General features: G+C 33.1%; 1 protein-coding gene across 1 annotated transcript in view; it reads right to left on the bottom strand.

Moving 5' to 3' along the window:
- The window catches only part of Ac3 (Adenylate cyclase 3), a 399,292-nt gene that overhangs the window by 31,971 nt on the left and 349,433 nt on the right, over nt 1-17,888 (bottom strand). Inside the window, exons 9-12 of the mRNA XM_072532716.1 lie at nt 10,475-10,582; nt 7,660-7,745; nt 7,439-7,600; nt 1,314-1,404 (exon numbers count right to left, since the gene is read on the bottom strand). Coding sequence (XP_072388817.1) covers nt 1,314-1,404; nt 7,439-7,600; nt 7,660-7,745; nt 10,475-10,582 — 447 coding nt within the window. The remainder of the gene's footprint in view (nt 1-1,313; nt 1,405-7,438; nt 7,601-7,659; nt 7,746-10,474; nt 10,583-17,888) is intronic.

Here is a 17,888-nt window from a genome sequence, read left to right as displayed (position 1 = left end):
CCTCAAAATCTAAGAGAATCTCAATTATTTTATATAGTTCTTTTTGGGTTAATGGTCTGCGAGCCTAATTATCCATGTATATGATCTAAGAAAAAGCGCATTTAAAACCCTAACTTCATCAATAAAACAAATTACTTACCGAAATATTAATTTCGGATCGATGTAAAAATATAATGGTAATACTACCCTGGGTACAGCTGAACCCCAAAATCAGCACTTAATGACTCAGCGACACCGCAAGATAACAACTGACCTGCGAAAACAAGAAATTACACGAGCGCGCGTTACCGTGTTGCCAAAAGTAAAAAAATTACAGGACTTTTATGACAGCCTGGGGTACACCTGTAACCCGGGTAGTAATGTAGGGTTAAAATAGTCCAGTCATCAGAGATTTCACCTATAAAAATCATAAGAACAAGCTAAATTTTGTTGAAAATATTAATTTTGGGACCCCAGAGTAGTTAAGTCGATATTCTATGGTGTATCTATAAATTTGTTTGCAACTAGTAGCTAACTGCAAATGCAAATCTTCACTAATATGCAAACTGCAGATTAAAGTTGTCAAACTGAAATTACTCAAGATAATATCCTCTCCTGTTGAAACGTAGTTTCAAATATTGTTATTTAAAGAGTCCATCCAAAGAGCGAAAATAAAATACAACTAATTATCTGCATAAGATACAATTTTTACAAAATTCGTGCTTTTTATTTTCCTGTTATTATTAGTGTTAACAGTTTTTAATTTCATGGGGTCTTATTTTAAACTATTTGTGACTAAACAAATTAATGTATAGCTCATAATTTTTCAAAAAAAATCGTATTGTTTTCAACTACATCCATACGGCAATGGTTTATGACCTTGACGGTAAACCTTAACCCTTATTTGAAGATTTGCATTTATATTGAACTAACAGTGGCAAACAAATAGACTATAAGCATTTGTTTTATACATCAAGCACAAATCCAATCTGAGTTACCCTTATTTTTATTTGGCTATTGCAATTTATGACATTTACTATTAAATGTGTGCTTCCAGTCATGATTTATGGCCCGAAACATTTTTTTTTAACCCAGGCCTCAGCAACAGAATAAGTGACGGAAGCCCAAAAATGAAATTGTAAATACCACGAGCAAACGTACGAAGCAGAGGTTAATTATGTATACGATAGACATTCGACGTCAAAAGAACTGGAAGAAATTAGGGGAGGTCTCTGTGTAGCTATGGACGTAGAAGACTAAATCATGATGGTAAAGATAATGATTCTTAAACATAGTGAATAGTTTTATTACTAACATAACTAAAATATACTTACCAATCCGGGAAATTCTTCGGCAATTGCCACTATTACTAATACGAAGAATACAATATTTTCTGTACAGTATGTCACATCTATAGTTAAATCACTAAAAGGGAATAAAAATTGCGATTAGTAAATATGAATATAAGCCAAAAGGTGGTAAAAGGTTATGATATCATAATAAAATTATAGTAATAATAAACGAATATAACAAATATCATAAACTATATTAAAAGTTATTATATAACTGGCAACAGTGTATTATGGTTGCGTAATTAATAAAGACAAATTCACGCATAATAAATTACAATTATTAAAAATATATAAACTCTATTCCTATCCACAGTCTTACTAAAAAGATATTTAATAGCCCTTATTTTAAAATAACGATGAACATTACAAATCAATAGTCAGAGGACAGGTGTGTAACATTAAATTTTTACTCCGTTAAATTTTTACTATATACTATAATTCCACTATTTGGAAGAGTGATTTCATCGTTTAAAGGCGGAGAAGTGGGGAAAGACGTATGTAAATCCAGTGGCGTACACTCACGTTTATTTCAACGTTAATTATATTATATCTGTTAAATATTATTTGTTCGAAATAAAATTTGTGCAACGTCTGTTTTCAAAGATATACACGATAGTTACATTTATTTTATTTGTGTACTATTATATATTTATAAAATATTATTTATATAATCTTATATTATTTATTTTCTTTTTTTTCTAACTTTAAAAGCGGTCTCTAAAACAAAGATCGAAACGTCAGTAATTTAAACATTTAAATATATTTTGTGGCTTATTCCCTACATTCCTTTAAAAATACAGAATACCATAAGCAAAAAGCTATAAAATTGATGGATTCGACCGTTACTTGATGGAAATTCATTTTATGTAACAATAAAACACTGAAAACTTTGTTTTCGAAACTTCCACAAAATGTATTATAAAATCTTATCACTACAGCGGTTTCGGCAGAGCGCCTTTCTCAAGTGATCTATTTTTGGTATGTATTTACACTTTATAGTCTTTAACGAGACCACTATCTTTAAACAACTTGAGACAAACAGTTCTCCCCTCCTCAACATACATATTTGGTTAAAGACTATAATGTGTAAATGCATACCAAAAATAGATAACTTGAGAAACTTACGCTGCCGAAACAGCTGTAGTGAAAAAATTTTATAATAAATTTTGTGGAAGTTTCGAAAACAAAGTTTTCAGTGTTTTATTGTTACAAAAAATTATAAAAAAAAACAAATAAACTTATTGCAAAAAGCTTATTGATGCTACCCGGCTGTTGCGGAAGTTACGCTAAAATGTCTATTGACGTGACCTGAGCAGGTTCTAATTTTCTTAAGATTCTTTTAAACCAGCGCTCAAATACTTCGGAAGTAATTTCTTCATGATAATCTCCTGTTTTTCTTGACTCATATTGCAGCAAACCATCATCAAGGAACCCTGTATCACTTCCTATATGGATAATGATTAAACGTCGTCCCTTTCCTGATGGAGTTTTTAATCCTGTAAAGCCGCTTTCTATAAATGCTTTGCGTTTACCTTTGACATTTAAATCTTGCCAATCTTTTCCAACTGTATGACCTTCGTTTCGTTCAAATAATATGTTTTACGTTCAATGCTGTGAAGTGTGCGTATTTCTTTAAAATATTTTCTTCTCCACACAATAATTTCTTTTTTTTTTTTCTAATAACTAACTTTTTCTGTTTTTACATATCGAAAGTTCATTTCGCGCATAGTTCTGATTAATACTCTACGAGATATCTTGGGTCTTTGCTGTCTTCTAAATTTACTATAAAACGACAAACTACTCCAAGAACACTAGGATTATCACCACAAACTTCAACCGTAAAAAATATAATCACAAAGGCAACAGAAGCACTCCCGCCAGCACCGCTTATGTAAATGAACGTTTCTTACTTCGGCAGGTGCGGTGGTATTACCGCTATGATGCTTTACAAATTCCCAAGTTGCCAAGTTTTTGAAACGGAATAGGAATGAAATGTAACATATCAATTTTTATTTTGTAAACTTAAATATGTAACAAAACTGAACGTGTAAATAAAATTTTATTTCAATACCATTTTGTGCTCAATTTTTACTATTGAAAAAACTCATTTTTTTGAAATTTTTATGTCGGTAATAATCGCTGCGTCGAAGAATTTAGGTTTGTATGACCATAACTGCTACTTTTGAACAAGAATCGGCTACACTGTACGGCATCTTGTGGTTTCGTCTGCTATAGAGAAGCACAAATAAATGTACTAATTATACATTCTATGATTTCTGATGAGAAAACGCAAATTAAACGGGTAGTTTTCGGGGGCCGCTGAGTACATTTAAATTTAAGGAAATTTGGCGTTTAAACGATGAAATCACTCTTCCAAATAATGAAATTTTACTATAAAGTAAAATTTTAACGTCATAATTTTACTTTGTTTCTTTAAATTTTATTGTCTTTATCCTATGTTAAAAAAGAACTCTTATCAGCATTTTTGTTTTGATAAATGAGATTGTTTTTAATTTACTAAATGTTGACTAATTCTGGTAATTAATAAACATATACAACTTACACTACCGAAATATTCATAGAGTGCCGTAATATTTTTAAACACTATTATGAATTAAAATAGCTAACAACATCTTCATTAAATGTTTATTTGTTATAATACAACTTATTATCTGTCACAACATATTTCTTTTTTATTAAAAACGGGTTCCCGATAAATAACATTTGTTACGCCGACGACACTGCGATAATAACAGATGACAAACATGATATGCAGTTGATGTTAAATAAAATAAACACCGTAGGAAAAATATATGGCTTAAAGGTAAATTCTGGAAAAACTAAATGCATGGCAATAAGAAAAAATGCACTTTTAAGAATACAACTGCAAGTAGATAATGCTCCAATCGATCAAGTGAAAACATTTAAATACTTGGGAATGATGATGAATGACCAATGGGATCCTCAGCAAGAAATAAAATGCCGTACAAGCAAGACAAGCTTTTATCAAATTTAAACCGCTTCTATGTAACCGCAACCTTTCCTTCAATCTCCGCTATAGGATGGTTAAATGCTATGTATGGTCCATTAATAAGTTGAAGGCCTTCGAATTGTGGACGTTGCGAAAAATGTTCCGCATACCATGGACAGATAGGGTGAGAAATGAGGAAGTCTTAAGAAAGGCAAATACTAAGAGAGAACTACTCAATTTGATCAAGGTACAAAAAATTGGATACCTCGGCCATATTCTAAGAGGAAAATAATATGCAATCCCTCAACTAATCATCCAGGAAAAGATTGAAGGCAAGAGAGGAGTAGGTCGCAAACAAATGTCGTGGCTACGGAACATAAAGAATTGGACAGGCGTAAATAACACTGGCGATCTTTTGCATGCCACAAAAGACAGACGTCTGGCCTTAAGATAATTCGCCGACGCACTATAGGTGCACGGCACTATAAGAAGAAGAAGGACGCAGCTAAAAATTTACAGAATATCACTAACAAAGAAAAATAATACATACAAACATAGAGCAGTCAACAAGATCTGGATAAAACTATATATCTAAAAAACTATAATAATAGAATAAAATAATAAACAAATACAAACGAACGGTCGCGATCAGCCAGTTTAATTTTAAAATATAATACGTGTTCCTCTAAAGCCGTTAACCAATTATTTTAAAAATAAATATTATTTTAACTAAATACATTTATAATAATTAAACTTTAATTTAATTTTAATTTAATTGTTTATATGATAGATAACTATCTACGTAACGTACTCTGCAATAGCCAAACAGTAACCCCAGAAAATTTTAATGGGTAGGTTTTTTTATAAACGACCCATAACATAAAAATGAATTTAGGCCATAGTGATAGAGAAAAACAAAAATAAAGGTTGGGTAGTAATCAGGGAAGGCTATTGATGAAATATTAAAAATTGTGAGACTAGAAAAACGGAGCATATTAACATCATTTTATACAGGGTGTTTGAAAAAAAGGTAACCCCGTCTTTAGGGTAGGTAAACAACTGAAAAATAATTGGGGTCTGCTTTGTAAAAAATTTTTGTAACGCCATCCGTTTTCAAGATACAGGGCGTTGAAGAAAAAAAATTTTACGCATTTTTTACGAATTTGCCGAAACTACTGGCAACATTGTAATGAAATTTTATACGATTAAGTTTTGTAAGCTGATACATCCCATGAATTTTTTTTATATCTGATTCTCATAGAGGGCGCCAGTTACACAGATCGTACCAAGTATTAGTCAATATAACTTTTTTAAGAGTATAATTATTAATGTGTCTTAAACTTAAACACTCGATACTGTCTACCGTTTTGGGAATATTTTGATTTGAAAATTATGAAGTAATAATTGATGCTGGTATAAAATAGTTAGTAATTACAAAACTCACAAGAAGAAAATTAAATTAATGACTAAGAACATAAAATAAAATTCAATTACACTAAGTGTTCAAAATGCCATCCGTTTTCGCGAATACACAAGTCTATTCTTTTTTTCAAAGATTCCATTAACCTTATAAACGGTAGGGGATCAGCTATAATGCCATTAAATTGACGTTGAATTCTTTCTTCCAATTCTTGGCGTAAATTTACCTCTGTATCATAGACTTTTTCCTTAATATACGACCAAACTGCGTAGTCCAAAGGGTTAAAATCGCATGACCGAGGAGGCCAATGAATCGGAGCTTCTGCACCTCCAACAATCCATGGATTCGGAAAATGATTACTCAACCAATTACGACACCTATCATAGTGTAGTGGAGCTCCGTCGTGCAAAAAAATAAAGCTCTTAGCTCGTTTAGCGTTAAATCTTCTAATATCTCGAATAAGCAATTGTCTAAAAAATCAAGATACATATCACCATTTAAATTTCCAGGTAGAATATGATAACCTATTAATTTGTTACCTAAAGTTGCTGCCCAAACATTAACTTTAAATGAGTGTTGGTTATGTGATACCCTTTTGACTCGTGGATTCTCATCACACCAGTAGTGTGCATTATGGGAGTTAACATACCTTGTCGCGTAAAGGTGGCCTCGTCCGTAAAAATAATACATTTTAAAAAATTTGGATTGTGGACTTTCCTTTGTTGCAATGTTTCACAAAAATCCACTCTAACCGGTAGATGATCTGGCAAGAGCTCTTGGACTTGTTTGTAACGATAAGGATGTAATTGCTGTTTTTTCAGTATCCGCCAAGTACTTGAAGAAGAAGTATTTGTTTGTCTTGGTATATTCCTTACGCTAACTGTTGGATCTTGATCAAGTAAATTTAAAATATTATTTTCTTTATGAATTGTTCTTGTTGTTCTTAGTCTACCAGAATTTATTTTATTTGGTCTCACATTCCCAGCTTCTCGACAACGTCGTTCAACGGCTCTAAATGTTTTTTTACTTGGTAAGTTTCTTCTAGGAAACTTTTCTGCATAACGTGTAACAGCTGCACTAGAACATCCTAAACATTCGCCTAAGGTTAATAACATGTCAGTATATTCAACATTTGAGTACATTTTCATTTGATTTTACAAATAACAAGGTTTCAAACACTAATTATTGTTGACATACCAATCAATAAATGTCAGATTTCCATGGCACACTTGGAGAAAATAGAGGTATACCTATTAGAACTTTATCATTACTACCAGCATCAATTATAACTTTATAATTTTCAAATCAAAATATTCCGAAAATGGTACACAGTATCGAGTTTTACCAAGAGTATATTTTTCGTGTAAAATTGAATGATGTTTAAGTTTCCTAGTTTCCTTGAAATTTTGATTAATAATTATACTCTTAAAAAAGTTATATTGACTAAAAACAAATTCATGGGATGTATCAGCTTCCAAAACGTATTCGTATAAAATTTCATTACAATGTTGCCAGTAGTTTCGGCAAAATAGTAAAAAATGCGTAATTTTTTTTCTTTAGCGCCCTGTATCTTGAAAACGAATGGCGTTACAAAAATTTTTTACTAAGCAAACCCCAATTATTTTTCAGTTTTTTACCTACTCTAGAGACGGGGTTACCTTTTTTTTGAAAAACCCTGTATAACAGAAAATATTAACTTAAAAATCTCCAACTTACCTCGGTAAAACTATCGCTATAGTTGCTCCTATCGCTAACCTTACTATTAAAAACATGAGCAAAGTAAAACTTGAAAATGATTCTATATGTAAATGATATGATTTTTCTTTCTGTGGGTCGACAAAAGCTAGGGTCATCAATTTTGTGTTCTTAGCCAACTCCCTAAAAAATAATTTTAGTAAAATATGTAATATAAGATGTGGTAGGTAAATCAATATTACTTGTGACCATCTCTGTTAACCAGTTCCTTCCGTAACCTTATTTTAAAATCTGTAGAGTCTTGTCTTGATCGACCTAAATTTGCGTCCTAAAAAATAAAAAATAAAAATGAAAATATTTTGCTACGATAATAATAAAGACGCTGTAGGAAATAATAATAAAGATTTTGACATAACCATAAACTATTTAGTTGATGACTCTCATTAAACTGTATTTTGTTACAATGCAAATATAATACAACACAATGTTGCATAAAAAAGCAACCAAAAATGCATTTTTTTATGCATACAAGTCAAACTGATAACAAATTATCAATAATTTCAACTTCAAATAAAAATTGTTTTTTTGTTGGTTCATGCCAAATATTAAAACCAGATTTGTTACTAAGACAGAAACTTAAGGGTTTTTCTAACTGGAGAAGAAAAAATGAAGCTACAGTTTTAATTCAGTCCATATAAAACCATTTGAAACATATTGTATTGAAGCATACAAACATCTATTTTTGTTTAAAAAATAAACAGATAAGTTAAACTAATTACTAAAAACATTGGTGGAGCTAACTCAAATGTGCGTAACAGACTCATATGCACAGGTAAAGAGAGGAAACAAAACAGCGATGCCATTTAGTATAATATCAAGACTTAGACAAGGATACCTTTTATTACTATTATTGTTTAATTTGACTTTAGAATATGCAATAAAAAAATATCATTTGAGCTGGAGGGGATTTATCATTTGAGAGAAGGAGGGGAGCTATCATTTGAGGGGATTTAAGAATTAAGGCAATCAGACATAATCGACTATATAAAGGAGAAGAGACTATCCTGGTACGGCCACGTCAGAAGAGCGGACAGAGGACGCTGGATAAACAAAATCACAGAATGGAGCCCGATTGGAAGAAGAAAGAGAGGAAGACCCCGAAGGTCATTCAGAGATGAAATCGACGAGGATATGGAGAAAAGAACCCTGCGAGATGGAGACTGGAATGACAGGGAAAATTGGAGAAAACGGTTGAGTGAAGGAAGACAGTGAAAACTGTGGAAATCCTTAGTAGTAGTAGTAAGAATTAAGGATCAAAACTAGTGTTGTAAATATTAAATAAACATTCTTCCTGCGAGATGGAGACTGAAATGACAGGGAAAATTGGAGAAAACGGTTGAGTGAAGGAAGACAGTGAAAACTGTGGAAATCCTTAGTAGTAGTAGTAAGAATTAAGGATCAAAACTAGTGTTGTAAATATTAAATAAACATTCTTCCTTGTGATTTTGCCTATGACTTTTAGATATGAAAAATCCTTACTTACTATGAAGTTAAAACTACTAGGCTGAAAAAATTTGTTTATGCCTTTAATACAAAAAGCAATCGAATCAAAATCGTATTGAAAACATGGGACTCAATAAGACCTCAAATTTACCTGTGGTAATCTTTGTCAGATTAATGGAATTTTTAAATCTAAACAACAATATGGGATGATTTCTTTGAGTACAACATTGTAATCATTTAATTTAAAAACGTTCATCATCATCATAATCCAGCCTTCATTTATCACTTTCACTGCTGGACATAGGCCTACCTTAAACTCCTCCATTCTTTGCGATATTGTGCTATTTGTTGCCAATTTTTCGTGATACGCCTGATGTCGTCAGCCCAACGTGTAGGTGGTCTTCCTCTACTACGTTTGTCTGCTCTTAGCCTCCAATGTGTAACTATACTCGTCCATCGTGAGTCATGCATTCTCGCTATATGGCCTGCCCAATTCATTTAAGTTCCGCTATGCGTTCCACAACATCAGCAATACTCTCCCTTCTTCGCAGATCTTCGTTTTTTATTCGGTCCCGCAACGTCACTCCCAGCATAGATCGTTCCATTCCCATTCGTCTCTGTGCCAGTCTCAATTTCGAAGCCGTAGTCTTGCTTAGAGTCATAGTTTCCGCACCATAGGTCATGACCGGTAATACGCATTGGTCAAATACTTTTCTCTTGAGGCTATTTAGTATATTGGCCCTAAGTGTGTCTCGCAGTTTTCCAAAGGCTGCCCACGCTCAAATAATTCGTCTTTGGATTTCGCATGTTTGGTTATTCCTGCTGATTCTTATTTCGTGACCCAAATACGTATATTTCTCCACTAGTTCTACCACTTTGTTTTGAATAAAATTTTGTTTTGAATCAGTAGAAGAGGTAATCCAAAGAATCGGAAAGGAGAAAGAAATCGTGAATACAATTAAACAAAGAAAGCTTGAATATCTAGGCCACATATTGAGACACGATAACTACCGTCTACTGCAATTGATTGTCCAGGGAAAAATAGACAGTAAGCGAGGGCCAGGCAGGAGAACACACTCGTGGCTCCAAAATCTGAGGAAGTGGTTCGGGCTCACATCGGTCGAACTATTCAGAAGCGCCGCAAACAAGATCAGAATTGCCATGTTAATAGCCAACGTTCGCAACGGACAGGGCACTTGAAGAAGAAGAAGTGAAAATATATATTTTGTATAGTGAGGATAAAATTAATTTGTACCAAAAAAGAAGGAAAGTTCTGGAGATAAAGTTCAACTTTATCTCCAAAAATATTTAATTCCATAATATCTCTATTATATAATCGGGTGTCCCACATTTAATAACACATTTGCTTAATTAACTTGACATAGATACGTATTTATTCTAGGTGGATTATCAAATATATCAACGAATCTAATAACAAAAATAGTCTTGCTAACTTCAGTATATTGCGCTGTTCCAGATTGTCAGTTAAAGGTTCGATTTGTTGGTTATCTCTTTTTTTTTATTACTTGTTTTAAGTTGACTTTATGTACTCACATTAGCTTCTTCTTCTTTAGAATCTGAAACAACTTCGGCTATAACACAACTGTCTTCTTCGGGAAGGATATTACCACCATTTTGTACTTCCCGTGTTTTTGGTTGAAACTAAAAAAAAAACACGTAAATTATTTAATATATTGTATGTCGATAAATTATGTGTTCCGAAAGACTTCCACGGTTAGTTAAGCTAGTAATTAAATCTAGCGCTAAGATTTATACTATTACAAAGATTAATACTAAACTCAACAGTGTTCCGGGTTAAACCGCGTTGATTTTGACATCTTCTCTGAAGTCTTCTTCAGTGCTTCCGTAGTTACAGTTTCCTGAGCCCCCAGACAGAAAAAAGGAACATTATTCCCTAATAAATAAACCTGGTTCCGAGTACATCATGTGACTCCAACATCTGGATCTGCTAAGAAAGTTAGCAGCTAGCTTGTATATTATCAGCTCTTGCTGAACATGGTGTTTCAATAGAATATTTAGATTTGGTTGGTTGTGATGGTAAAAATATCAATAATAACTGGAAAGGTTTTACTATTAGAGAACTTAAGGTGCACCAAATGGCTATGCTTGCAACGAAATTCAATTCCGGAGTAAGCTCCTCAATCTCCGGAGCTTCGGGAGGAGCAGTTACAAGTATAACAAAAAGATAAAAATGCAAAGAAGACATCAGAATAGGCACATGGAACGTGAAAACCATGGCACAGAAGGATAAAATCTATAATGCAATACCAGAAATGGCACACATAAAATTAATATATTATGGGAATAAGCAAAATGCGTTGGCCAGGTTTAGGAACCGCAAATATCGGGGAACCTCGCGTTTACTCTTCTGGAACAGATAACGGCAAACATGAATTGGGTGTCAGCATTATATTGACAAAAGAAGTGCCAAAATTTGTTGACAACTTCATCCCAATCTTAGCAAGAGTGATGCTCATACAACTAAAAGCAAGACCAATCGACTTCAATATAATTCAAGTGTATGCACTTACAACAGAAGAAACAGAAGAAGAGATACAAGAACTATACCATAGCATTAATCAAGTCGTGAAAAGGTTGAAAAAGCAAGAACTAACAATTGTCATGGGTGATTTCAACGCCAAAGTTGGGGCCAGCAAAACATCTGCAGTTGGACCATTTGGTCTAGGAAACCGAAATGATCGGGGAGATACATTGGAGGTTTTTGTGGAAGCAAATCAATTAGTAATAATGAATATATAATTTAAGCTACACCCAAGGAAACTGTACACCTGGAAATCTCCACATGATTCTGTGGGAAGTATTGTAAGAAATCAGATTGATTACATGCTAGTAAATAAGAGATATAGCTGTATCTATGTACATCAGTTGTAGGTAATTTCAAAGTCAGAATGAAGAAGGTTACAAGTAAGTCGATAAAGAAGTATGATGTTTGAAAACTGAAAGATCCCAATGTCCGACTGAAGGTGAGTGAACACCTCAATACAAAGGTGCTAAAATGCAAAAATGCAGGAACTATAGAAGTCTGACCATCATACAATAAACAGTGAGGGAAATAAAAGAACAACATCTGAAGAACGATACAGAGAAACAGAAATCGTGGATGACCTATAAAATACTTGAACTTATGGATCAGAGAAAAAAAACAAAGAAAATCTCCAAGAATATAAGAGAATACATCATACCGTCAAAAGAAAAATAAGGAAAGCCAAAGAGAAACAAAATACAGAACAATGTAGAGAAATAGAGGACTATCAGAGTCGATACGATAACTTGAATGTTCATAGAAAGGTGAAGGAAATAGCTGGAAAGTTCCGAAAACGCAACAGCGGAAAAATAACAGGTGATGAAGGCAATCTTGCCGTAACCAAAGAAGATAAAAATAAAGTATGGGAAAAATACTTAGAAAAACTTTTTTATGACCTGAAAATAATACAAGAGCCCACCATTGAAGGATGAAAAGGCACCGAGACTTGATGAAATTTCTGCAGAACTAATGAAGCTATTAGATGCAGAAAAAATAGATATAATAACTGAAATATTTAATGAAATATACAAGGCAGGAAAAATACCAGTAAAGTGGCTCAAATCGGAGTTCGTACCATTGACCAAAAAACCAGGAGCAAAAATTTGTGAAGACTTTAGGACCATAAGTCTAACGAGCGATCTGCTGAAGCTGTTTTTAAAAGTCATCCACAAAAGAATCTACCGGAAATGCGAGGAACAAATTGCAAGCAATTCGTTTGGATATGTGAACGCTGTTGGTACGAGGGAAGCTTTATTTAGCGTGCAGGTATTGTTTCAAAAATGTAGAGATGTCAGCTGTAATGTTTTTGCATGCCTGATTGACTACAAGAAGGCTTTAGATAGAGTCAGGCATGAACAAATGATGGAAGTGCTAAAGAGGACAGGGATTGACGGAAGAGACTTAAAAATAATAGCTAACCTGTATTGAAATCAGTTAGCGGTACTCCGAATAGATGAAGAATATACAGATCAGGTTAAAATCTTAAGGGGAGTGAGATAGGGGTGTATAATTTTACCTCTAATATTCAATCTGTACTCGGAGCACACTTTTTTGAAGAGGCTCTAAAAGATATTCATGAAGGCATCTCAACAAATGGAGTCAAGCTCAATAACCTGCAGTATGCAGATGATACAAAAGTGTTTTCCAATACCATAAAAGGGCTACAAAACTTAATGAACAAAATAACGGAAACAAGTAGAACATATGGAGTGGATATAAACACCAGGAAAACCAAGCTAATGATCACCAGCAAGGAAAACATAACTGGAGCAAATCTGTATGTGAACCAAATGAGTATTGAACGTGTCTCACAGTACAACTACTTGGGAACTATAATCAATGAGTCGTGGGACAATATCCAAGAGATTAAATGTCGCATCGGAAAGGCAAAAAGTGCATTCTTGACTATGAGCTCTATGTTTAAGAGCCATGACCTCACCCTAGAAACAAAAATAAGGCTCCTTAAATGCTACGTGTACTCACTGCTTCTGTACGGAGTAGAAACGTGGACATTGAAGATGAAAACTTTATCAAAATTTCAGGCTTTTAAGCTATGGTTATACAGAAGGATCCTGCAGATACCATGGATAGACAAAGTCACCAATGAAGAAGTACTGCGGAGGATGAACACAACCGCGGATTTGGCCAACATCGTGAAGGGCCGTAAGCTACACTATTTCGGACATATAATGAGAAATAAAGGCAGATACGAGCTACTCCAATGCATTTTGCAAGGTAAAATTAAAGGAAAAAGGCTCCGAGACGAAGAAGATTATCCTGGCTTGCTAACCTGAGAGCATGGTATAGAAAGACCTCAACACAGCTATTCCGTATAGCAACCAACAAAGTCATCATAGCCAGAATGATCGCCAACGTTCGGAACGGACAGGCACGCTAAGAAGATGAAGGTGCATGTTGAATGACCACTGCATTAACTATCTGTTTGCTCCACTTCGATGAGTTACCATTTCGGCATCTATTTCTTCATTTAGATGGCGCAAAAGCCGGCCCATAATCCTTTAGTGGTTATCCTCCAATTTACAGGAAACTAGGAGATTGTGAAAAGCTTAGAGTGATTTTTTTGAAATTAATTGTGAAATACCAGAAGTAGACGGACAAACCTTGAGCAAGAACCAAAGATATCCCTTAAATATTGAATATCTCTATATAAAAGTCAAGCAATTAAAACCAATTAATTGTTCCAAATAATTCCGACTTCACGTGATAGATAGCTCACCTGTGCAAATAGAATTCTTAGATTTTATGTGAGGTTGGGAAAGCCCTTTTATGCTTAAAGGACATAGTGACATTTATTTCAACATCGTACATGCCTGTTTTGTTTGAGATAAAGTGCAGCAAAAATATTATTTCGGGGCCTGCTCATGTTTACATCGCAATTGTAACGACTCGATATTTGTCTAAGGAGCTTAAGCAAGTAGTGTTACCTGTCATTAAAAGAAACACGTACATTGCTTATCCTGAGACCCTAATAATTGCAATGATAATTGACGAAAGGAAACACATTAAACAGCTAGGGCTAATCAGAGTGTTAAAACAAGGCGGACTAAAGCCAAGGGCAAAAGTATTAGAAATTTCATCCGTCCTAGTTTAAATTTTGAAGCACAGGACTACACTGAAATAATAGACTGGAATGTTGCAAAACTATCTTCCTTACCACTTTTTTAAAGAATCTTAAACCAAGAAATAAGTTCCTGCATTATATCAGGTAACATGTCAGATGGATTTATCAATGCAACACTTAAAACAAGGTCCATGCTGCCAGATTACACCACCAAATCACAATTAAAAGTTGCTGTTTAAAAGCTAAACGATGAAAAAGAAATGTACATATCGCACTAATAATACAATAGTGACGCAACTCAAAATTTTTCGAAATTGACATAACATTATATTCCCGCGTAAAATTCAATTCCCTACAAGTCCAATAAATGAATAAGATATGGCGTCATAAGACGTTATTCATGACTGACCGACTGTCATCACCCCCCCTCACAATATCGGGTGATCTTTAGTTGCGACCAACGGTGATCGGAAACGCACGTGTTGCTTTGCTCATCATTTCGAGTTTCCACGTTATTGCTGAATCAGGTATGTAATTTTCATAACTGTATTCCAAGTTATTACATTCTTGTTGATTTGAACCTAACCATAATATTGTTGTTTTTCTAGTTATTACACTATTACTGAGTAACACCAGCACTTTTTAAATTAATATTTATACTAACGACACTATTCTTGGTTCAGTTCATTATTTTTGACATGCTACATTATTGTTGAATAATCACTTTAAATCATTTTTGTTGTTGTTTGTAAAACCTTTATTAATCATTATCTAATTACTATTTAAATGGGAATAAGCCACAATTAAAGGTTAAAGTACGTTTAATGACGTTTCAATTTCCACTTCGGAAATCGTTCTCAAAATACAAACTTTTGTATTTTGAGAACGATTTCCGAAGTGGATATTGAAACGTCAATAAACGTACTTTAACCTTTAATTGTGGCTTATTCCGATTTAAATAGTAATTACTTTAAAATGCCACAAGAAAATAGCTTCAGAACAATAATCATTATCTATTTGCCGATCACTGAATAGTAACAACTGATTTAAAAAGTGTAGCATTGTTATTAAGAAAGCTAAAGAACTACTTTATTTTATAAATTTAGAGTTAATACACTCTTTGTGACATTCTTCCGTCAAGTACCTATATACTTAATCTAATAATATTACTTGATTTATTTTTAGGTTTAATACCTATGAGTCGTGGGCCATTACTTGTTGCTATGGCAACAAATGCTGAGAACTGCAAGCAGGAAATCTCTTAACCGTCGTTATTGTCACTGGAGAGTAGAAATAGTGAACCTGGTGCCCAAATAAAAAACAGTGACGTTGCGAAAGTACAATCACCTCCTATACTTTCACCATTTATGAGTGATCAAGTACTTTAAGAAATTGACGTAAACAGTTCCTTTAGTAAGGTTAGTAAAGTTAAACCTATTACAGAATCCAACCAAAGGCAATATTACATTTCACCGATGCACTTAGACCAGGGCGACTTTGATTCCGATGATTCCGACCGAGATCCGCATTTCCGCATTTTGTTTTTACCTGCAATAGGAAATGATTAATGAGTTTTTCGTTGATTCTGAAAAATCATCTTTTTTGAGTTACGATACTATTGTATTATTAGTGCGATATGTACATTTCTGTATGTATGTACATAAGTAATGTAAATAAAAACACACACTCATTGGTTGGTTGGAGGAACAGACGTGGGTGAAGCTCGAAGCGCAGTCACCTCGTCGTGGTGAGTTCTGAGGGCTTTAAATATTGTCATACAATATCTAAACAATATAACTGGCTTTACAATATATTGAACAGAAAAATAAGACAATTAAATGTTTTTTAATTCATAAAAATCATTCAAAATTTCAAATTTTTCTAGATTTCGATTGACCTTGCGGGATCGGAAGATATTTGTTCAATGCATACAACTATTTTTTTTATTATTCAACCATATAAACTAGTAAATAAGTTTTACTATAGCGATAAATAAAACGTACGTTCAGGATAAATAAAATTTAAAAAAAAAAACCTAAAATTTTATTTTTTTTATACTGTTTAGGTCCGTTGAAAGATCGGTCAGATTTAAATATTTATTTTTTGTTTTTCTTGTAATTACTTCTTTTGGAATATCATTGTTTGTGTCTTCATTTAAACAAAATTATAAAAAACGCTGAGACCCCTCTCCTTTTAAATACAGATCTGAGCTTATTATTCATCACTTTAAATGTACAGGTTGTCAATATACACAAGGTTGGCATAGTCCACAATCTTAGTTTTTAATGAAACACCCTGTATATTTTAAAAATTTTAAACGCTACTGAACAACTTGATCTCAGATCAGAACCTGATTAGATTGTTAAGAAGATATTAAAATACAAAAAGATACAGGTTAAATCATTACAAATAAAAATTATGGACTATGCTAGACTTGGGAGAATCACCCTGTACATTAAAATCTTTATTTAAAAAGCTCACATTTGAATTTAAAAGTTGAAGTGTCCCATCGTTTTTTAGGAACAAACAATTTTAGTCCATAAGTGGTTTGCACACTGTAAAATTTTAAAATTTCGCGGTGTATTATTCATAATAGATCCTACATAATATAGTTCGTTGATATTAAATCTATAAGAAGTGTTTAAAAATATATAAAAGATTATTTAATTAAAAATAAATATTATGTACTGATAATGTATGATATACTTGCGTGAATCACCCTGTAGATTAATAAATTTTTGTTTAAAAAACGCACAATTATATTAAAAAGTTGACGAGTGTTAGAGTTTTTAATATCTTTTTTTAAATAAGGACACAATCAATCTTATTCCTTAAGTGGTTTACACACTTATAATTATTGTAGATTATTGCTATTGGAATACCAAATAAATCTAATTTATTGATTTATTTATAATTATTTTTTTTGTGGCATTGACTTTCGTCATTCAGCCAGTATCGAAAGGTTATAATATATTCCTTAAAAAAGTATACACAGATAAGCACAGATTATTTCTCTCAGACAAATGCACAGCGATATCCCTAAAACGAAATAGACAAATAATTAATAGAAGAACACGTCGAAGGAAAATACAAGGACACTCGCTTCTCGTCTAGGGGTCCGTCAAGACATTTATTTTAACAGACAAACAATACTGGACCACGGATAAGGTATTGTTACATATAGGATAAACAAAGGGTACAAGTCTAACCCTATACACGCTCATGAAAATTTTCTTGAACGAGTACCAGATTTATAAAGCTATGCATGTGTCTGACAAAAAATCTATAATTAAATTATATATTGTTACAGAACCTAAGGC

Source organism: Diabrotica undecimpunctata, chromosome 5, assembly GCF_040954645.1.
Source record: "Diabrotica undecimpunctata isolate CICGRU chromosome 5, icDiaUnde3, whole genome shotgun sequence".
Lineage (NCBI taxonomy): Eukaryota > Metazoa > Arthropoda > Insecta > Coleoptera > Chrysomelidae > Diabrotica > Diabrotica undecimpunctata.
The sequence above is the reverse complement of the archived record's forward strand: the minus strand, read 5'-3'. Positions and strand labels throughout refer to the sequence as shown.